Genomic DNA, 24,826 nt, shown 5'->3' with positions numbered 1-24,826 from the left:
AGATTTTCATTCGGATTACGTATTTCCATATATTGTTGAGATGAATATGTTTAGCGACGAAAAATATTGCCACGATTTTGTTAATTAATATTCGATAATTAAAAAAGTGATAAATTTTTTTTCCTCATATTACATCGCGAATGATTCTTCCTATCGACGCGTCAATGTGGATAACAGAATACGCTCAGAGTACTTATACAAGCGAAAAGAAGGCCAATGACATAAGACTCGTTGAATTACGTCCGAAGAACACCGAGACCACGTCGTGTAACCTAACAATAAGTTGCACGGGTATTCAGCAAGAATAGCGTAGCGTTGCTGGCACGTGGGCAAGAGAGAATAACACGCGATATCCTACTTTCATTAATATAGACATCTGAAGGAGCAGCGGCAGCACCGAGTAGTTCACGCATAGTAACTTCAATTCTAGCTGACCGAGCATAAAACACTGCACACAAAGTAATGAAGTAACAGCAGCCGGAATTCACAAGGTTCAAAAAAAATAAGATTCAAACGCGAAGGCTACTCGCGATGAAGATGACACCGAGATAACACCGTAGCATCGTTGCGGATCGTCCAATTATATTTATGGACCAATTTTTTAGAGCCAGCCATGAGATAAAATCTCTCTCTCTCTCTCTCCTGTCTTTCTCTCGGCTCAACCTTTGGTTGGTTGTCCGCTCACTGACCCATTTTTGTCGGTCAAGTACTCGTTACATTGTTATTTTATTTCAAATTTGTTTTTTTCTCAAGTTTTCTTCAACCCGTAAATAGTTATCAAAGTCAGTTTAACCCATTAAAGTGGACTCCGTTTACTGCAGAGTCGTTGCCGACTGAATTTTCTGAGTGTGTTTAAACCGAAAAAAAGACAAAAAAAAAACAGAAGCAAGGAAAGAAGACAAAACTTTTGCGCGTTTAATTTTATCGCGCTGACTTTGTAAAACAGCTTCAGTGTACCTCTTTCGGAGGCCTTCATCTCGCCAGCGTGGGCTTACACTCCGCGTTCTAAGGTTAAATTAAGGAAGAGGCCGGGACATGCGTGAGTTTCATTTCGTTTATTATGATTATTCACAGCGTTGAACAACAATGCCCTCTCTCTTTCTCTCCGCCACCTTGCATACTGCGGTACTTTCGCTATTCTTTTGATCGCGTGGGTATATTATACATACGTATATACCTATATATACGATGAAAATTGGGACTCTGGTGGGGGGCCCGCCTAATTATTGATCCGAACAGCTTTTCAGGTGAGAAGAATCCAAGCCTGAGATGCTTTTGAGGAAGCGAAGAAACCCGAATAATTGATCCAATCTGGACGCGTCATTATAAAATTAAATCATTGACCACTTCGGCTGTGATTCGAGTTCACCATTCAATTATACACCTAATCATTATATCCGAAAACTCACCCAGCCGGATAGGCAACCAGTCCATTCGTCTGGTCGCAGTCCAACGCTGCGTTGCTCGACACAGTCACACCCAAGACACGTTCTAACTTTATCTGAAACAGACAAATGGAAATACTTGATCCACTTGTTTTCGAACCTCATACACATGTCGATACTACACAACGAGGAATCTCTCGTTTAATTGTGATATTCCCACTTCGCAAGACGTGAAGTCAGATAGAAAAAGCATCGAGAATAAGTCGATCTCTTCGACAACCACCCCAGTTATCTTGGCAGTTGTTGGGTAAAATAAAATTTTTACCCGCCATTTATTCTTCACCGTTGTTCTCAGGAGTTTCTGCAGCTGCAGCTGCGCTGTGGAAAACCGAGATATTGTGATCGGAGAAGAAAGGAGTAGAAAGAATGACATACACGCAACTCTCTCCTTATGCGATTTGGCGGCATGCAACCCAGTGACTAAGTGGAATTTGCATAGAAACTAAGCACCAGCAACAGCAACTGGAACAGCAACAGCAACATACGTGGTACCTACAACTTGGTGCGCAGACAGCGTCACCATAAAAGTCCACGACGGACTGGAGAACTGTTTCTCTTTCACTACCTGACGTTTCTGTTCCTCTCTCTCTCTCTCGTTGTCCAGTTACCGCATTCACTAATCCACGAAGTAGTTAACCATAGTATCATAGAGACACACAGGTACTACACCGTACGTTTCGTGCATGTTTCCAAACTCATGCGTTTCGTTTATAAAACGCTGTTCACCTTTCCTCTTCTCTCACTTTCTCTTTCTCTCCTCTCCTCTCGACGTGACATTGTCTTTTACTCGTAAATCGTACTCATGCGTGCAGCAGCTCAAAGAGAGAACAACGTAGGTTCTAATTTATACGTATAATCGGTATAATATATACGGGGCACCGCCTCCTACGCCTTCCATGAATCAAAACCCCCACCCCGCCGGTCTCGACAATAAATTTTCTCGATTGTTCTTAACGTGTGTAACTGATACAATTCGAAGTGCACGGTATTACGCTGCTTCACATATTGCGCGTATCTACGTGTGAAATGGTATGGGTTGTAAATTGGGATTAAAACGTAATCGTTCGACGATATTGCGTATTTCTAACGCGCAACGACGCACAAAGTGGCCGACTGTGCAGTGTAACGATTCAAGAGATTAGAGTCTCGTTAATGGATTTATTTACCACTGGACGTCTGGAAATCAGTTCAGCCGCTCTTTAACGTATAATAAATTTGTGACACGATCTGCCGGTATTATTATTTCGTATTAAAATTTAATTTGATTTATAACATCGTTCGGCAGGTCACTACGCTGTTTGTACAAGTTAGTGTACACAAAAAATACATCGTGTTTTATATATATACATACATGTCACAAAATTTTGATATACCTACGACAGAAATCATTCTGCGTCGTAATATGTTTAAATCCCACACACGGCGATTATAAAAATAACAGGAAGTCAACACGCGGTATGATTAAGATTGTGATTGTATTTTCGGTGTACGTGAAATCGCCGAGCATACAGGTATAAATAAATCAATCAAAATTTGTATACTCCTTTCGGGATACGAATTTGAGATATAAAATTGTTCTTCGCCAAATTTTAAATTCAACTGATCGATTAAATGTTTTTTGCCTTCTCTTCCAAAATGCGCCCCGAATATGTGCGAGAACGAAATAATTGAAAACGTTTTTTTTTTAAGAATAATCGCGATCGATAATTTGATGGATCACAAAACGTAATGAAACGATTTCCTACCTCGGACGCGATCGACGTGCAGCAATTATTCACGCATTTCCTGTGCCGTAACAGACCTAGCGAAGCTTATAAATATACCAACGTTATTACGCTACACACGCGTGTAACAATTGAAATGAATATTACCATCCTGACGTCATATGCAGAAGTAGGTATCCTCCCCCATTGTTCCCCGTATAATTGAAAAAGCGAGGTGCGTCGTAAAAACGATCTCTCACAATTTATGACCGTCAAAATTCACGAAGTTGAAGTGAAGTAACGTTAACTTCACGAAACGTGAGGAAGAAATTTGTTATTTTGCAATTTTGAAAATGACTTTCAAAGAGTTGATTTTTCTAAAATATGAGTATCTTTGGCTCACTGTCAACATTTATCAAATTTCATACAATTCCAATAGTGCGTTGTAACGATTTATACCGAACATGCACCGTTACGGTAACGTTGCCAACGTCAACCACATTAAATGTAGTGGAATTGCAAGTACATAAGTATAAAATAACAATATAATATGAATTCCAGATCACGACACATCTTTTCTGTTCGACAGACTTACTTACAGCTTCATATAGATCTGAGAAATATTACAGGCGTAGGTATAAATACGTAGGAAAAACTTGCTGGTCCTAGAAAGGGTGTCAACGAAAGGGAAAGGGTGTGAAACAAAAATTTCCTAAACTTTAGTACGTAATCTTAACGGCGGACAAGTTTTTTGATAGTTTAGAGTTTCATTCGAAAATGTTTTTCAAATTCAGTTGAACATATTCATTCATCTTTCGCTAATTATATCGAATAGATACTTTGTAGGTAAAAAAAATGATAATAATTCATACTTCGATCACATAAATTGATATTGCATTGCACCGTTCATGGGAGTAAAATATAACAACCGATTGCGAGGAAAAATAATCAATTATATTCGATGAATCGGGAAAAATAATAGATTTAATCGAGAATCGATTATTTTTGTTCATTCTTAATACACGCAGCGTCAATTAGAGACTCGTGAAGTGCACAGCCGCCGATTATACATACGCGACAGGAAGTGTGCATGGTTTTTACGATCATCCTGCAGCTGCTACCGATAGAAATACGTGGGCGGATTATTACAGCGGATTATACTAGAAATAGAGAGGAAAAAAAAAGAAAGATAGTAAATTGTAACGGATTTAACGACGGAAGTCCGATGAATGATTTTCGGTTAACGAGGAGAAAATTTAGAAACATATTTGATTGATGGGTCGAAAAATCGCGTAGGCTTGGATTTTTGTAACGGAAATTGATCGAATGTCGTTACACGAGAAATAGTCGATTTCAGAAAAAAAAAAAATTCAGATCACTGAACACATTTGATAACCAGAAGTTGTGAGTGATTTGAACATTTTCATGGTACATTTTTACCAATAAAATTACGCGCAATTTTTCTTTCTTAATTCTCGCTGGCGAGAATATTGCTGATGTAATAAAAATCACAAAAAAGATTTCCAGCAGCTTCACGAATATTGATTACGATGTACAAGATACATCGTACAACAGTGTAGTTATCCAACAAAGAGGAAGAAGAATAAAAAAAAAACTTTAACAAAAAAGCACGAATCTATCGATCACAAAAAATACAACGTTGAGTAATGAGAAAGTTTCGCTTTGTGTTTATCGTCAAAATCCGTCATGCACATAAATAATTGCACGCGTCAGGTATGTTTTATCGACGGAATATACGTGCAAAAGCGATTGTAATTCATGCGAAGACGTTTCCCGCCCGAAGGCTAAATAGAAATACATACTTAGCTAGGATAGGATGCAAAACAAGCAGCTTGCACGGAGTGAAATTTGTGCGAATTGCGCCTACCTGCCACCCGATAACCTAGGGTCACAAAACGACAGGCAGCTTTCTCGCAAATTTATTACTTGCGGTCTTTGCAGCACGATTGTCGTTACATCACCGACGACAATAAATTTCGCCGAAGATTAAAAAAAAAACCAAGGGACTTGAATTTTTAGAGAAGCAGAAACTCAATTTATAGCATTTCGAAATGTTGAAAGACAAAGTATGAGGGTAGTAAAATAATAGAAAGGTCGCAACATAGAATTCCAAACTTTAAATCGTCAGAATTCTTCTCGATAATATAAAATCGTTGAGATTCTCGATTTTGCCCGTTCTACGTTTTGACCTTTCTAAATTTCGACTTTCAATGTTTTCGATGTTCCATACCTGGATATTCCACATTTTTAAATTCTACGAATAAGACTTTCGCGTTAATGAAGATTCAATATTCCGATCCTTCTATCAATCGGTAATTCAAGTTTTTTAACCCTACCCGGCAAAGATTAATTTATTCACGCGGAATGGAGATTCTCAACTTGTACAAAAACTACCCCGTGACATTCGACGTGTTTAACCAAGTGCAGCGGCGTTTTGCAACGATTGTATAAGTTGATGCAGTATACAGTTGATACAGCATCTTGGTAATAAATTAATTTCACTTTGTTAGCCTATTTTGAATAATCACTGATAATCATCGCGTGCGTATATGCGACCCGCTCTTTAATTAGCGGCATCGTTCGGGAAAGGCGATTATTACGGCTGCACCGCTACTCGGCAAAAGCTACATAAATAAAGCTCTCTCTCTTTCTCTCGTCGTTTTCGCCCAAGAAACGGACAATAATTATGCTTCATAGACGAAGAACTAACGAATACGTTCTAATTTCAAGTGACCCGATTCGGAGACGCGCGCAAATTGCAATATTAGTAGGTATAAGGATTCGCGATGCAGGAAGTAAAACTGCGCAATCGGGGGTGTTGACGACAATTTTGTTCAAACAAAATTCCCCAACTTTTCCCATAAAAGAATTCAGATATCCCTGACGTTTTCCCACGACGAAAATTAGGTAACGTTGGGCAGCTTTTACGACCAAAAGCTCCAGAAGCTGTGCACCATGAATATATGAATTTGGATCTTAAAAACACATAGTATCGATTCGTTTCATAAAACGAACTAGCAATCGAAGAACACCATTTCCGAACGTTCGTTTAATTTAATTTACGAAGCATAGCTGAAATTTGCAAACGATTTATAAAAAAAAAAGGTACGTTTTTCTCTATGGTCCGTCGTAAGTCCCTGCAGACTAATAATGTATCTGATACTTCACCTTCGTGCGAAGAAAAAAAGTGGAAAATGAAATTAGTTGCTGCGCAGTGCGAGATAATTGTCGCGACTAATTCCAGCCTGTTTCGCTGGTACTTAGGGAAAAAATAATAATAGTAATAATTAATTCTGCTTCAGACTCAGCATCCACGTTACAGATACGTGCATAGGGTGGTGTGCCGGTATAATTATCTCGGCGAATTAGCCGTGCAAATTAAGGAGAGGCATCAAATACCGTCACAGATATTTAGTCGTCTAGGTTTGCGGCTGCTGCTACTGCAACGTCGTCGTAGTTTCATTAAATTTCCGCGTAATTACCGTCAACCGCTGGGGTACGTAAGGTATCCGCATTAATTGAGAATCTATAATACATATGTAACCTGTAACGCTTATGTATGTAACATACTGCACGTAACGTACATGAGTAAAATTAGTTCGGTCTGCAAGATAGATTAATTAATTTTATAATTCAACAGCTACGGTTCGTTATCTATGTACATATATGGATAAAAATGACGATTATCAACTGGTTATATAATATACTTATGTGCGATGTATGTATAATGGTACGTATGTTACACGCTTCGAGGATATTTTTACACGATAGTCAATTTAGTTAGCAACGATTATTTTCTGCGAGTTACTTAGTTTCGTAACCTACAGACAAAGTTTATTAAAGATAACAATATACAGGTACAATATATTTCTTCGCTAAAGTGAAATAATCACGATATTGGCACAGTGATACCTATTTCTCCGTAATAAACGAACAAGGATTATGAAAATAAAAAGCAAATGATTGTATACAAGTTTTACCCTTCACGCGATGTTGATTATTTACAACAATTTGTATTCCCGCCAGAGTTGTAGGCTAAAAAACTATACTACCAATTTCGCATATCAATCGTACAGTATAGTTACAGATACAGACATAAACGGCGATTATAAATAGAATTCTATACACCCATCCTGCGGGATATATTATCGAATAACGAGTAGCAGAGTAATAACGATCCATTTTTTAAAATTTGTTGCTACCTTGCCGCAAGATGATGAAAACTGCTCGGCTTGCTTCGGCCACATACCAACAATAAACCTAGAATATATTCCCTTAAAAATCGGAGGGTTGAACGGCCGCGGAAATGGATACCTCTCTACGTTGTTACATGAAATGCGATAGTTGGAGATGTGAATTATCCCGATTGCTTGAAAACGCGCGTTGCGTTATACCTACGAGTATACTCACTCGTAACGTGCGTGCAAAAGTAAGTTCAACTCTTCGTACATACATACATACATACATTAAATTCATACACGCATGGGTTTTACTGCCGAAGCTGCATGCACAGCGCCAGTTATGGTACCGAAAAGCTGATACGTATTTTATTTCATCGCGTGTTGCGTACCGTACGCGGTTTCTCCGTCGGTTCCGCCAGACGAAGGACCGATCAACGATCATTTCCTTTTCTATAATCGCATAATACACCTGCAGCCTGCAGATTCGAAATAGTAACGCGTTCGATACAGAAGCTTGAATTATAAACGATTTTCAGAAATTTGGGAAAAATTATTTCGGATTTTTCGCTTAATTGAAAAGGTTTGCGGAATCGATTTAGATTTGTAAAAATAAAACAACTCATATTTGAGGTTAAAAAGAAAAAAAAGAAAAAAACTGAGCTATTGTTCAATTCGTTTTACTTGGTCAGAAAAAAGGAAGAAAAAAAAAACGAATTAATATCGGCAGAAAAATGTATTTCATGGTGTTCTTATAACTTTACAACTTTCTACAGACCGTATTTGTTTCGTATGTAATGCCCATCTATTTGTACAGTATAAACGCTAAAATATATCAGACTTTATTTATAAGTATAAAAATAGTCGCGGCATGAATTGTAAAAAAAAAGATCGCCATTTGTCAAATTCATTTCAAGATTTTTTTTTTTTTTTTAATTTTCATGTAAAAAATAAAAAAAATGAATCAAACCATAGTTTAGCGTTTTCTTTTTTTTTACTCGAAAATTGTGATACTGTTTTTTTCCATTTTTAATTTCATATAAATTTCGGTACTCTTGTACCTATAGACATGTACCGTATATATGTTATATACACACAATTGTCATAAAGACTTGAATAAATTGCAATGTAACGCATGAAAAAATATTCAACCACCTGTGCAAGTCCAAGCGATAATCGTGATCCGCGGTGCCTTTGTGACACGTCAAGAATGTGCGTCAGCTGTCTCTCCGTGCAAGGTGGAGATATTATACGAGACGAGAGCAATGAGGGAATAATCGGGGTATGAGAAACATGCGATTTGCGAAACCCACGCAAAGGTCTTGCGCAAAATCGAACGGTTGCTGCGGCAGCGAAAGAACGCTGCGTGGAAAGGAAAGGAACGGAAGAAAAATAAAATAAAAAAATTAAAAAAATTGTCGCACAGTGTGGAAATAACATTGTTTATAAAGCGTATTATTTTTCGTCTGTCCATTTTGACTCGATGCAATTGCGCGCAACAGGTTCAAACTGATAACTATGTTTGTCTTTATCTACTGTTCGTACCATTTGGATAGACGGAGAAAGTCGTAATTGCGAATCGCGATTTGTGCGACTTTTACAATATTTACAGCGAAACGTTTGAACCGAGGATAAATTTCCACAGTTCTTAACTATTTTCATTTCTTACTATACCCGAAACATACAATTCTGGGGCATAAAATGAAAATCAGTTACTTGATTACAGTCTGCGTTTGAATGAAAAATAAATTTCCAACGAAACAAAAAATTTCTACATCGCGTAATAGACCAGAAAATATAAAAAATCGTAGCTTGGAATTAAATTTTCTTAAAATTTCAACAATATTTAAATAATTGTTACAACGATATCTCAACGAAGCTTGAGAAATAAAAAACTTCCAATCGCATACGACAAATGAAACGTTTCTTCGTTCCGACAATTAAGATACCCGCATTACTTCGATCCTCGGATAACCGAGTGTGTCCTCGATATATACGCGTCGGAATATCTAGAGAATATGCGGGACATCGCGGTCCTACGCAGAATAACGATGGTCTCGCCTATAACAGGTATGATATTATCGCCATTTAAGAAGGAACTAACATAACGTGATCGATGCGAAACCGGTTGCGTATAAGCAAATTTTTAGCGATGATGCGCCACCCGGTCGTCCTTGCCTCATTCTTGTCCAACCGCGAGATTTTATAGGTATGCCATCCTCGCGTATAACGATGAGAATCTCCCGTAGACGATAAACAAGCCTGACGTTTATATTCTGCGTCGCAAGTCCCTCCCACTCATCTCCGATACATGCATGCATTTATTACATGCATGCATATATACATATATATGTATATGCATACCTATTATACGCACAATCCTGAACGTTCATTCATTCGTCGAATTTAACGGGTTTCAAATTCTTCTCAATGATTTCGACAAGTGGAGGAAAAGAAAAAAATTTACGATCACGTGCAAAGATTGTGAAAGAAAAAATTCCATCAATGTGTTTCCACGACGAAAGAATTTCGTTGCGTGTATTAATATAATCTATAACGAGGAAAAGGTTGTTCACAAAAATTACGGTGCAATTTCTTTTTCGTTATGCTCGAAACAATTAACGATTATTCAGCGGTCGATGACTTCGATTGATTCCCGATTAAAAATCTGATAACATTAGCGTTGCGTCGATCATCGACCGTTGTGTAAATAATATAAATAATTGTGATGAATGAATTCGAGGAAGAACTTGTTCATTTTTATCTTCCTTTTTTTATTATTGGAAATGGTCGTCCGTGTGTATTCACGGATTCTTACGGCTTTCGGTTATAATACGCGGAAATATTTGAAATTCAAATCCGGTTAGAATAGCCAGATACGCATATATCTGTATATACACACACATGCTGCCTTGTTAATATATATGTTGCACTCCATGCATCGAATTTTTACATGGTCAGTTAGACGATCGTTAAATAACGATTATCCGCGACAGCGGTTGATCGGATACGTAATGCGTTCGAGAGTAAAATCTGAAATACATTTAGAAGGGCTGTTCAAAGTTGGGACAATCGTTTGATAAATTTTTAACGAAATAAAAAATGGTGTGGGGAAAATGATTTATCGAGTTCGCGTGGAATGCCTCATACGTATAACATATGTTTGATGAACAAAACGGGAGAAAATATCGCCGCGGGTGTCGATTACAAAACACAAATTAAAGCGTATAAGATTATACGTATGAACTGTCCAAATGATGAAAATTGTGAAACAAGGTAGAAAAAAAAAAAAGTCAAGTTAAAATTAATCGATAGAACGTTGGATTTTATAGAACCACACCGCGCGTGTGTTGATATTTCGACAAAGAGAAATTCGTAATAAAGAAAAAAACAAAAAAAAAAAAAAAAAAAAAAAAACAATTCCAATTCATCAAACAACGCAATGTAAATATTTAATTAATTACAAGTTAGAGGTAAAAGAGGATATATAAAATTATAACCGTTCGGCCATTTTAACGCGTATGAATAACAATTGTTATCCACCAACGAAGCCACGTGTGCCGAATGCTTGTTGCAGAGACGTGCATGTATAACCCGAGGATCGGTGTGACATATGGGCACGATCCACACACGCAAACGTGGAGGATATCGTGCAATAACAGTAATGACGTAATACAGAGCCGGCAGAGTGACAAGGTCTCAGCGATGTGCGTATAACGTATCGCGGCGTCTCGCGGATTTGCGAAGATCGTTCATCCGCGAAAGAATGGAACGAATTATAATACGCGCAACGCAAAATGTCGAACATAGGTAACCTGCTTTACAATACCTAGACTCTCCTATTCGACGTTGTATCGCGGGTGAATATATTACGTGCGATATACGTATTACACAGATATTCGTGCATCCGTTTATCCTCGATACTCGTAATTATCGCGATCATTATCGTCCGCGTTAATTAAACGAGACATTGTTTTTCCGTTATAGATTCAAAATTTTTACACCACCACGCATCAACATACAATATACATATATAGATGTCACGTATTACTGTTACATGTGATTTGTTTTTTTTTTTTTTTTCTTCTCTTTACTTCTTTCCCTTGAAATTAAAACGCTGGATATGAATTATTCAAATATATATATATAACTGGTAAAATATTTTTTTATCTCACATTTAAGGGTGTTCGAGGAAAAAAACGAAGCGTTATAAATATTAGATTCATATACGGTTACTTGAGCGATTTAATTATAATATAATATATACGTATATTTCTATATATGAAACAAAAAGTAACTGCTCATTTATTAAAATACGATCAAAATTCGATACAATTGAATGACATTATAATGATCGAAACTGACTTGGGATCATTTTGTTTCGTGGATATGAATACGAACGAAAGTTTTACGAGCGTAAATAAAAAAAATCAATCCTGTACATGTCGAATAAAAATAACTAAATACAATGATAATTCAATCAAATTTCACAAAGTGATATCAGGATTCTACAATCCCCATAATCGAAGAACATCTCTCTCGTATGAATATTTGCGTGTATATATATATATATACATATGTATGTATATATTGTATATGTATATGTATACCCACTCTTCGTAATTATGCGTACGAATTGTTTTCGCCTGCATCAGCCTGTATAACATTATGGCAAAGATTATTACGAAGAAAATTCTCCAAGAGTAAAACCTACGCGACTTTCGATCGACGGTTGTGTTAAAATAAATACGAGGGCGTTTCGCAAGATACGCGGCATATGTGTGTTATTGTAATAAAAACTTATCCACAGGAAAGTTATCACACTTGGAATCTTTATTAATATTATCCGAGCAATGTGCGCAATTTATATCAATATTATACATGATATATCATTCGTCGAGATTAATAACTTTATTTCCAACACCTACCGGATGCATTGGCAATGAGAAAAAATACTATGCACAATTAGACCGAGAAAGGAAAAAAGAAAAGAAAAGAAAACCATGGAACAGAATGAAAAATAATTATAAATTTAGCGAAAAAAAATTGAATTCATCTCTTTCTTTCTCCTTGTTGTTCTGAAATCGCCCGACGTTTGAGTAAAAAAATGAAAAACACCTAACGATAATTCAACCCACATGTTCAAATCTTTCGCTGCAAGCAAAGTTTCACGCATATTATACCGACGTGTATATATATACGTGGTATCCGTGTGTACGCAAGTTGCAACACCATAAAGCCTACTCAACGACGACCGAAAGAAGAACGTACGTAATATGTGGGACATGATATAGGCACACGTGCTCGTATAACCAAAGTAAGTAGGTATAATACGAGAAGAAACCTATATTCACGGGTAGTTTAAAAGGCGTGGGCTTGTAACACTCGCCGACTGTTAGAGAGAATAATTCATGATTCCCGCACGCAGCTTGCAAGTATGCATACCCATGTACCCACCGCAACGATACCTGAAACTAATTTCCTACAAATTATTACACCGAATATTTGCTCATTTTTCACGTTAGTTACTTAGAGGTAACTAAAGATAACTTGAATCGTATTTTTTTTTTTTTTTTTTTGCAACGTATCTCCGACCGCGGCGATACAAACAGAGAAAACAATTTTATCGATATGAATTATTGTCGTTGCGGGGTGAGTAAAATTTTACCGTCTCTAGAACGTGGAATACGATGATGTTTCTGTGCGTATATAAATAGCTCGGCAATTTATAACTATTTGCAAAATTGCGAACAACTTGACGCAAGAGTGGTTAAATCTGTATAAGGTCGTTTCTATGGAAATCGACCAAACCTTCTCGTTTCAGCTAAAATATCGCATCAAGTCACGAAAGAAAACGATAACCTACCTCTACGCTTCTTGTACGTATTAAACGACTCTATTCTTATTCTAGGCCTAGGTACATACGTAAAGCTTTAGTTTACGTATCTACGCTATTCAAAGCTCTTTAGAAGAGTCGAGTTAGCTTCCCAATTAAACGAATCCTTAGCTCTGCATTTAGCACGACCCTCTTTCAACCGCTAATTACTTGCCGCAGGCTGCGGCGCATTCTAATTCATTGCCTGCGGGAAGAAACGAGTGCGTGTCAATACAATTTTTCTCACACGTCATAAAAAAAAGCAGAAAAACTTGCGTTCGTTTAGAAAAAAAAGTTATAAGATATTTACTAACTTATATATATATATATATTATATAAACGCGTGTTCTTCGTAACGAAACAACGAAGCGGACTTTATTTCGTATCTATCCGAAATTTTCGTTTCTCGTGTAAAAAGAAAATTGTCGCTCGTATATTACGGTGCGAAAATTACTCCAAACAACTAAAAATTACTCATAGTTAGAATGATGATAAAAAGACGGCAACTCTGACCGTGAGAAAATTTTCAAAAAATCCGGAAATTCAAGTTCCTGTATCATTTCCCGTCTTACTCTCGGCTTGACTCACATTTCAAACATCCTTCGTGCTCTATGCAACAAAACGCGATGTCTTATCGTACAAAATTACCGTAACAATCAGAATTTTAATGCCATGTTTTTTTTTTTTTTTTTTCTTTCTTTCAAGTAAATAACATTAATCGTAAAATACTATAAGAAAACTAACCTTACGTAAGTTTCAAAAGTGTGTATGAAATTTGCGACGTTAAAGTCGAGACGAGGTTCGCGGATATATGACGCGCATATTATACAGATATAAGTAAAACACACAAGGCGAACGACGTAACCGGTCTTGACGGTATGCATCGAGTAACAAGAGACACTTACCGAGCTGTAATCGTCTTAGGGTTCAACCCGCATCGCGAAACGACCTTAGACGGCATCCTAATCTCATTTGCAGCAAGATTCCCTCTCGGTCTATGCGTTATTGTCGAAAAGGTAGATACGTGATAAACAGATTTTAAAATTATCGAGCCTTCAGCTAAATGGTAACGAAATTCCACCGTGTCCGGTAAGGAAGAAAAGGCGACAATTTAATTTGTCAACAAGTTGTTGTACAAGGAACCTCTTGAACCCTAATTTCAGGCGAAAAGTGTGAAACATCGTTTGTTTATTTATGTGCTTTATTTTAATGTTATTTAAAAATAATGCAGGAGGTGCCCATTTGTGCAGAAAACAACATAACGCGGCATGCCAACGACGATTATCCAGCTATGCGACGTATGCAAGCGTATAACAGGTGGGTATGTATGCTGTACTCTTATATGTAGGTACGCAATGCGAACATCTGTTGGTACTCCGCCTTGCGAAAGAAGGAAAATCGTAAACGTCAATTTACGACACAGGGGATAATGCGTAAGATACCGTCATACCTATCCTACCTGGAACGTATGAAAAACTAGGAAAAGCAAAACTCTGACACCGCGTAAAGAATCAATAAACTATGCATGTCAGACTTCGTTCGTAAAAGCTCGATTCGACATGAGAAATTATAATTTAGAATACAGTTGGTCAATTGTAAGTGTATTTGAGAGAAATTTAGACGTAATACTTTGTCTTCGTCATATATTCGTATCCAATATCAAGCCTTTCGACTTTGGTTAATTTCAATATAACATATCGTGAAATAATAAATGACAGAAAGAAAAAAAAAAAAAAAATCATCTTCAAAGTCGATTAGGTGTCGCAACTACGATACCTGCATTGATTTTCATGTATATTTATTTTTTTTCTTCCTTCTCATCCTTACAACTCATTTACGTTTCGCGCACGAGACGAAGGGAACATATTTTCAAGAAACGTACGGACAGAAGGCTGCATAAATAGCGGGTTAATCACGAGAGATAAGGATGTATACATACAATCTAAGGTATATTTACGCCGCACGAAGCCGACCGACTATTGTAGCAAACGGGGGCTCAACACGGACGCGGACGGATAAGAGGTGACAGAAATTTTCACAAGATTTGCAAAGGATCAAGACGAAGGAAGAAATGAGGTAAAAAACGGAGCACCGACCACTCTTGAATATGAAAATATGTCAGATTCGCTATGTTGTTTTTTTCACGCGCACAAGTTTTACGTAGGTACACGTCGCAACTTGTGATAAAAGTGACTACTTGTACGCACGTCGTGCTTTTCCTTATCGTTATATGGTTTGTAAATATTTTATGCAACTAGGCCAGGCGTTAAGTACACACACACACATACATACATACATGTCATACCCAGATATTACAGCAAGGTGTACATACACTAATTATATTCCAGTTTTCTTCCGCTGGCTCGTATGGTAATTATAAACTTTATACGTACGTATATCTCTCGTCAAACAAGATATTATTATAGAAGTTGATACAACTGCGTGCAATGTATAAGAGATCTCCACCACGCGTACCTATACGTATATTTGGTCTACGTGTACACCGCGGTAAAAAAAAAAAAAAAAAAAACAATAAATGATCAAAGACAAGGGAAAATAATGATTTGACAAAACCGTGCGTCATTCAACGATAATTTTCTCAATTTTACGCATCATTTGCAGTTGTCGAAAATTACTGAATCATTCCTTTTTTTCATACCTTGTGTAATGGGAAATTTTCAAGCTTGATTATACGTAATGAGTCTTACACATATTCGAATCCGTTTATATAATTCAAATATAATAACAATATGAAATTTTCACACGTTCGTCTGATGTGTGATTTCTGTTAGGTATAATAGTTTACCGTAAAATTAACAGAAAATAAAATAAGAACGTTATTGATGAAAAACTTTTAATAGACTGTTGCAGTTGATTAGTTCCAGAACATCGATTTTATTTCATTTTTATCGTTCAACAAATGAAAATTTCGCGAAACGTTAAATCATAGTCGAAGTACCAAAGTGGTTGAAAGCGTTAAGCTATTGTGAAAAAATTCTCCCTCAGCGTAGCTCGACAAAAACTTCCTCCTCCATGCTGCTCTATTCAGACCGCAGACGATTCGTGAAAAATTTTCTGCTGCTACATCAAATTTTTTCCCCAACTCCAACATTTTGTATCCTGCACTCCCACTTGTTACGTACCTATCTACTACCGAATCTGAACCTAGATCTGGATCCTGACTCTTCCTACTATACATCTCGAAAACGAAATCGCATCTTGCACTCTGGTTATTGAAAACTACGAACGGTATAAAATTGTAGGAAAATTCACCCCGCTCAGTTTATCGTGCTCGCTGCTCCGTGAGTGTAAGATGAATATAAAAAAAATTCATTCAAATTTTCATCCGCACAGCTGTTGGAAGGAAGGAACGCGGAACGACGAGTAAATACTGCAAAATATAGTCACGATACGCGACTCTATTCCGCACGTGACGTTTTTGCAGCATACTCTCCGTGCGATGTTCACGTGAATAAATACAACTCTGACATATCGACTTGTTATCACCGAGAGGCTCGGACTCCGATCGTTTCGACACGAATGGTAGCTGCTGGCTTATAAATTATTGTACATTTAATCCTTTCTAATTCAAATCCCTCTGCACCGTATAATCAAAGTGTCGACGACATATCACGGATTAATATTATTATTCACCTATTAATATTACAACTCTGCGTACTGTATTTAGTAGAAAAAAATTTACATTCATTGGAAAAGAATAATTAAAAACAAAAAATAAAAAATTCTTACGTCATAAGCAGGAACGTTTTCCTTGTCCCGAATAATCGGCGAGCTGTTCCTGGGAGCGATCAAAGCCATTTTCACTCGCTTATATTACACAGTGCGTTGATCCTTTTTCTCCTTTCTTCGGTTCAACCCGCACAGTATCGACTCGTTTTATTTTCTTTTTAAATTTTTGATTTAAGGAAAAACGCCGTACGATCAGTTTCACTCCATCACCAAATGTCCTTTAATTCCCACTGCATCGTGTCGTCGTTTTATTAACGGTTCTGCGATATGATAAATTTTTAATAAACCTGACAACAACATATATCAAGTATAAATATTCAGCTTGATTTAGAAACACATACATGTGTATATATATATATATACACATATGATGCAATGAAGAAATAGTTAGAATCGTGTGATCGATCGGAGGCGGAAAATTAAGTAAAAATAAGAATAAAAAAAAAAAAAAAACAACAACAACAACAACAAACGTCAAAACCGGTATTTCACGCAACACGCTAGTAATAACCCGGATCGTTGGATCAAAGTTAGGAAATTATAATTATCGTTGGCAATTTGATCTCCGCCGAGTTACGTGGCAAAATACCTGGCGGTCGGCGGCATCTCTCATTCAACTGTTGCAAAAGTGAAAAATCTGCGTTCTGATGTAGACGAGGACCTTATACGGAATTCGCTCGTAGCCGGTATTCGAGGTCGCGCCGCAAACCTAGGTGCGAATAATTCGCGTTCGCGGTTCGGATATGCGCGAATATTTGTAGCTGCAGTCTCCGCGTGAATGATTAATTTCGAAATTCTGCCACGTGGACGAATTTCGTCCAATTCTCCCACCCGTTTTTGGAACTAATATTTAACCAACGACTCGCAAATATTATAAGACGAACAAAAATGAATTTTTTAAAATCCCACACCTGTGCGGTGTTTTTTTTTTATTTTTTTTTTAAATTCATTTTCAGACTTACGTGAGCATAAGAATGATTGAATAACTTGTCGAATACCATACAACTAGATAAAATGATAATCTCCTTAACTCCGGGCGATTTCTTAGGTAGCTCGTACTGTTCACTGACGTCACGTCCCAAACGGTGTACCGAAATAACACCGAGTGTCATTTCACCAGTCGTGTCTTTTGAATTTTAATTATCAAAAAGGTCGGTCTGATAATATATTACAGCAGTTGAAAACCGTGCGCGAGATTTTCAATTCAAGACTAGAATTATTCAAGGTTAAAGGTGTTGCTTTTTACCGTTCCTTCTTTTTTTAAATATAAAAAATTTTGTCGTTTCAAGTTCTTTCCTTCTACATACAGGGAATAATCATCGGTGCACGTGTAGCAGGATTTATTAATGTATGAAAATAATTAAAGCCCAACGGAGGATAATTAACGAAAAACCCAAAAGCCGAATTGCACCTGGGAATAATAATTACGTGTTCATCTTCCGCGTGATTATCCAATCCAAAGGTATTATAAGTAATCGATTACCGTATATTCAATTCGTTAATGCCAGGTGTGAAAAAGACTGTATTTATACAGTACATTCCGCGATATGCTTAAACAATATAATTTCGACCACGTAGAATTCCATTAAAATTCATCCTATATACGACGGGTATATTACGAATAGAGCAATAGGAATATATTTTTCCCGTGTGATTCTGCGCGTCTTTTGTAGGATTTTACATCGTATTATGTAGATATATATATATATATATATATATCTACAGTCTTTAAACCGTTAAACCGCAACAATTCCATCCATCCATCCCCGTCGAATAACGTGCGCCTTGTAAGAGTAAAGGAAATTCACTTTGCCTAGGTAAGTTTTACCGTTTCTCTGTAATCTTTTACCATGCAAATTATACAGGATGTACTGCATTTAAGCGACTTTTCAACAGCCAGTATCGCACGCTGCACGCTATATGTATAGAATATAATCGTGATTAGCGAATATTTAATACCCGGCGATCCTTCCAAACGCGCAATAGATCATTGTTTAAATTTTTTTTATTAAAAACTCAAAATCATTACTACCGTTAAATTTGAAATTCACATTTTTCACTCTCTCATTTTATTACCCAATATCGGTATAAAAACTTGTTTAAAAGTTGTTTGTTATTCGACAGTTTTCTTCAAAAATTATGAGAAACTAATTTCGCTTACTTGTCGTTTTTGGTTTTTGAATTAGACACGGATTCGTTCATCACCCCGCACTGTAAATCGTTAGGAACTGGCTCGCCAGTAACAACAACAACAACAATCGTTTTCGTCTTCGGTCGCGATTTCGAGCGAATTTTGGATTTCGATGTTTACAAAAATCGTTTCAAAGGTTACAACATCACATCGACGGCTAGCTGAGGCGGCTAGACAAGGCAATAGTCGCTTCGGCCGGCCGACTCCAGACTGAACAGCCGGTGCGGTTCCAAGTTCCCCCACCACCACCCCCCTCGGAATCCCCGCCATGCCGGATAATTCTCGCCTCCTTCATTAAAACCGCGAATAACGCCTTCTTCTAATTTCGTTTCATTGTGTGTGCGTATTTCATTTTTATTTTATTTATTTATGTTTCTTAATCGATGTACAATAATTAATAGAACGATAAAAAAAAAAGCTCCGTAATACATGCGTAAGTACCGTTGAAACATATTGTTGTCGTTGTCGAGCTTTAAATACGAAACAAGTGAGATTTGCAAAAATTTTACTCGAATATCTTAATTAAGACAAAATTTGTATATTCGAAAATTTTCACTTCTTACAATGAAACGTGAGCGAAATTTTCAGATATTTCGTATCAAATGCTCAAAGTTTGCGTATTTTATCCTAGCAATGTAAACCATAATCGATGCAAACGTCGGATTTTGCATAGCCTTGTTAAAATGTTTCTGACGTGAATATTTTTCAAATATTCTTATGAATTTATACAACAATGTTCGAATATCGTGGTGATTTTCGCGAAGCAATTCGTTTTTTATCTTCCACAATTTTTCGAATCGAAAGAAATAAAAATTGTCGCATTCACGGAGTGAGTATAAAATCCACTTCCACATCGTATATATGTAAGAAGTCACGCTACGTTATATATTTCAGCGTTTGACGTGCATTTTATATTATATATATTTTATGTGTTATACTTGAAGGGTCTGAAACGCGAGTATCGGGGTGATGTTTTTTTACGTCTCTATTTTTCCCTTCTCCGTCTTCAGGGCAATGTACACTGCACTTTTATTACACGGCGGTTTTTACTGTTCTGCCGCTGCACCCCTTTTAAAGCGTACAATCGTATAAAAGTCAGGATTGCAGCTGAAACGTAGATCATAACAGTTATATGTACATGTATGTACATATAAACGCAGCAGTCGTAATTGTAAAAGTCGTTTTCGTGCGAGAATATAATAACAAATGTAGATACGAGTATAGGAATTACCGATAGGCACGCGTATATAACCAGACTCTGTGTGAACGAGTAATCGTTTTCCGAAAATCATAGGTTTAACAAATTCATATATCCGTGAAATGGATGAAAAGATTTTATTCACATTTTATTAAATTTGATTCCCATAATGGCCTGAATTTCTATAGCATATGAAATATTTTCTAATGATCTTTTCATCTGTAATAATAACAAAAATAACAAGATTTTTTTTTTTCATTTTTCAATTCAATCATGTCAGATTATAACATAATTATATTCACCTATGTTATATATGCATGCATATGTACATTATTCATCAATCAATTAGTTGAAAGAAACGAAGAAAAAATCACCGATGACTTCTTACTTATCAACTATTATTATCATATACACCGTATTAAGGTTTGTACAATACTCTTATATTTCCTTAGTCAGTAGCATTGTCATTTTGAGTTCAAGTTAACACTCCAAGAGAATGCATAACGTATATTTATCTATTTGTTTATTTATTTCAACGCACGAAGAACATAGGAAGAATGAAGTCAAGCTGCTGTGAAATTTTTTCCCTACAAATTTATCAAACGTATTCGAAAGATGACACCACTAGTTTTTTCCACTGCAGGTAGGTATGTACACATATATTAGGTATAATAATTACATTAAATCCTGCATCAATAAAATATGCCGACGAAAATTCACGTGCGCGACATACGCAAGAAAAGAGAAGAAATAGAATTAAAACTGAAGTTAGTAAAAAGAAAGAACAAAAATTAGTACGCCTCAGAAGTTTTATCTTATTTTTATATTATAATCATTAATATACAAGGTAATATAGCGTGTTCTACGCAATAAGGGCCGGTCATTTTTTTTTCCGTATGTTTTTTTTTTTTTTTTTTTTTTTTTCGAAGTGTTTTCCAGACATTCCCCAGATTAGCACGCCGGTAGAATAAGGAGAGAAGGGGTGCGCCGTCAGGGGCTGCAGGATAATTACTAGACAAGGTGCGGCCGTATACATTCTGCAGCTGTGTAACTACTAGTCATTAATGTAATTTACTAAAAGGTAGAAACTGGAGGAGGGAAAGGTAGGGAGGGAGGGAGGTTCGTCAACCCTCGGTTTGTCGGCAGGCGAGGCAGCTGAGAGCTGCTCTCTGTTATATTACATTATATACGTCGTATTTTTGAACGGTCTGTTAAGGCGGTTGGATGGTCGAGAATCGATACTGTTCCCGTTTCTTTTTAAAATTCATATACTCAGAAACTACAGATTTTTGTTCCAAAAAATTTGTGGAAAAAAAAAAATTAAACACCAGAGTACAGCAATTGACAACATTTCATTTATGAGGATGGAGTTAGTGAAAAGACGATGCTAATTCGGACGTTTGTGATTTTTCGAAATTTAGTAAATCATTGAAAACAAAATATACACTGATTCTGAGTCATTCTAAAATTACCCGTAAATTATTAATTTTTTTTTCCCCCCGATATATCGCTACGTTAACATTTCTAACTTCAGCCTCATTTTAAATGTCGTATCATTCGATAATCTCATTCCACGACGGCTTATCTTCTTGTGAAAAAAATTATTCTTTACGCAATTAAACTTTGTATAAGAGACTGATATTTTTTTTTATTCGCCACGTTGGTATCGGTAGACGTTCAATTTGTATGCTGGAATAAATAGCGCCGTTTTTTCATTATTCAAAAAAAACTTTTTCCCAGGAGTTGAGAAGATCCATCTTGGGCTGCGTATGGAACGTTAATTTATACACACGACAAGTGCAATCGTGTTAATGTAATTTTCAGGTAAATAAAAAATTCTTGTTACATTCACAGGCACGTATTGTACATGTGTACACTTTACGTTATGCTTGTAGAAGAAGATGACCGCAATGCGGTGTGAAATCAGAAAAAGAGAAAAAGAAAAAAAGAAGAAAAAAAAAACGAAGAAGAATGTAATTATCTCCGTATAGGTAATATGTAAACGAGGAAACTGCATTAGACGTTACAACCAGCCGGACGTTGGATACTTTTAGAAAAAGAACTAGCCAGACGAATTTCTCTTTTCCAAACAATTTCCCACAAGGTATATATAATATATACGATATAGAAACATGACCGATAACCAAAAGCTTGCGTAAACGTGATCAAGACCTCACGGAGAAGAATCCATTTGCTTCATTTATCTCGATCGTTAGTCTTACCTCATTATTTATTAATTATAAACTCGAACGGATCCACTAGATTTTTATCAATTTCGAAGCGCTTCAAAATGAAGCATCGATACCTGAACTTCTGTTTCTACTTACTTATTTTATACATTTCTTGGATAGAAATAATATAGAATGATAAAAAGCAAGCATCGACTTGTGGCCAACCAACCTTCTCAAACTTCGTTTCCATCTTCTATTATTATAGATGTATACACGAATGAATAACGAGGTGTCGGAAGAAACCGCAACAGTAACAATTGATATGAATTTACCGTTGCTACGACCTGCGCGCTAAGGAAGAATATCAAAGAAGTATAACGACGATCGGTTCTTCTATCTAGCGAAGAGGGAATAAAAATCCCATTGTTCATCCTGCCGCAGATCGTGTTGGTACAATTGGTTCTTTTTTTTTTCCCACATCTATCTTTCTCGCTCTTATTTACGAAGAAAATGTTTGCCGCGTGCAAAAGTGGGCGCAATTTTACAAGCGTTCGAATATTCGTGTGACATTTGTTCGTCGTAAGGTGTTTGCAAAATTACAAAATCAATTCTTGCGTACGCAAATATTATACATATATTATCAACGGTTGTGTGTTTACGTGGTATATGCAAATTAACTTGTAACGACAAAATAACGAAAACTGGCTGACTTGTGGTTACAAGTATACGTGTATATTATATGTATACATACGGTCCAGAATGGATAATAAAGAATGCAAAAAGAGAAGGCGTTGTAATATTATAATACGCTTAAATACACACTTTCGTCATTGATCGTTCCACCACCAAGGATAAACGAATAGATTTATAAATAGAACCCGATAGATGTGATCGTTTGACGATGGCAAATTTGGAAATTCAATCCAAGAACAAACATGCTGCAAATTCATATGTATCGAGTTATTATGCGATATGCTGAGCGTATCGTGGGAGAAAAAACAAAAAATGGAACGAGTAATCAAACAACGAAGTGAATTGAGGTAAATTCAAAAATTACGCTTCGACATCCGAAAATGAATGGAAACAATCGTACAACGATATGTGATAACTTTATTTCGATTTCGCCAAGTTTCACGTAATTCAAGTCTTTCGATTCACATTTGTATCTATTGTAATTAAAAAAAAAAGACAGAGAAGAAGCTGCAATCATCAAAATCAGTGATAATTTTTCATCTTTTTTTTTAATACCGAATCGAAGCCTCCGGAAGATTCTGGCCGTGAAAATTATACGAACCGTTGGATTTGCCTGCATAATACGGTATGTACCCATAATTTGTGATTAAAATTGCAAAGTCCATTTGTCGCCAGTCGGAAACGATGATTGAGACGAAGTGCAGCATTTGAAGAAATACAGGCAGGCAGACATAACCGATTGCTCAACAGTCGGGTCACACTCCGTTATCACTCATTGTCATTGTCGGTGCAAAGGGACGTTGCACGTGTGAGAGAAAATTTAATATGGGGTATAGGTGTAATAATAATAAGTCCCGGTTACAGGTATACCGATACAGTGATAATTTCTATACCTATAATACACACTTCGCACAACGACGCGCTGCCCACGCGGTAATTTGCACACAATAAGAATTTCGGCAATAATTCTAGTTGATGACGAAACGCAAATTCAGCCACAGCATCGTATATATATTGGCGTTGTTGAATATTCCGAAAACTTTATATTATATCTTCGTTCGTCCGTCTCTCTTGCATAAATACAGACGAAATTTTTGGTAAGGATAGAAATATTATCATACGGATGGCCATATAAGGTTCAACAGCATATACGAGAATAAAGCTAGACGTGAGAAAAGAAGTATTTTACTGTACATTATGTACGTTATATACATTATACATATACATATATATATATGTATATATATCTCGTTTTCTTTATTACGAAACGTAGGTATATAAAGATAAAATTATGCATATGGCGTTGAGACCAGTTTTTATGTAATCATAAAAATAATGTTCGCGCTACGATGTCGGCCGATGACGATACGATGACGATCAAGATTGTGTAGAACACACGACCTATGGGTTATAATCGCGAACACTAGCGCAGAAAACAACCTCTTGAAATCGGATGTCTGCAAACATCGTATATAAACCGATTTAAAGCCCAACCCAAGTCAACGACGACGATTATGACGATGATAACGATGACAAAATCTGTCTTATACAATTTCTACAATGACACGTTAAAATGACGATAAGATTGATATATTCGTCGT

General features: G+C 36.5%; 1 protein-coding gene across 13 annotated transcripts in view; it reads right to left on the bottom strand.

Annotated features, from left to right (window-relative positions):
* LOC107222327 (mitogen-activated protein kinase-binding protein 1) overlaps window positions 1-24,826 on the bottom strand; it is an 85,318-nt gene that overhangs the window by 24,251 nt on the left and 36,241 nt on the right. For 7 of the 13 annotated variants that reach the window (XM_046736722.1, XM_046736727.1, XM_046736731.1 and 4 more), the window contains exon 4: window positions 1,410-1,501. In XM_046736722.1, coding sequence (XP_046592678.1) covers window positions 1,410-1,501 — 92 coding nt within the window. Of the gene's footprint in view, window positions 1-1,409; window positions 1,502-16,972; window positions 17,260-18,821; window positions 18,911-19,004; window positions 19,374-24,826 lie in introns of those variants that run through there. The other 6 variants (XM_046736723.1, XM_046736725.1, XM_046736724.1 and 3 more) reach the window with 6 other exon arrangements.

Source organism: Neodiprion lecontei, chromosome 4, assembly GCF_021901455.1.
Source record: "Neodiprion lecontei isolate iyNeoLeco1 chromosome 4, iyNeoLeco1.1, whole genome shotgun sequence".
In the NCBI taxonomy this organism is placed as follows: domain Eukaryota; kingdom Metazoa; phylum Arthropoda; class Insecta; order Hymenoptera; family Diprionidae; genus Neodiprion; species Neodiprion lecontei.
The sequence above is the reverse complement of the archived record's forward strand: the minus strand, read 5'-3'. Positions and strand labels throughout refer to the sequence as shown.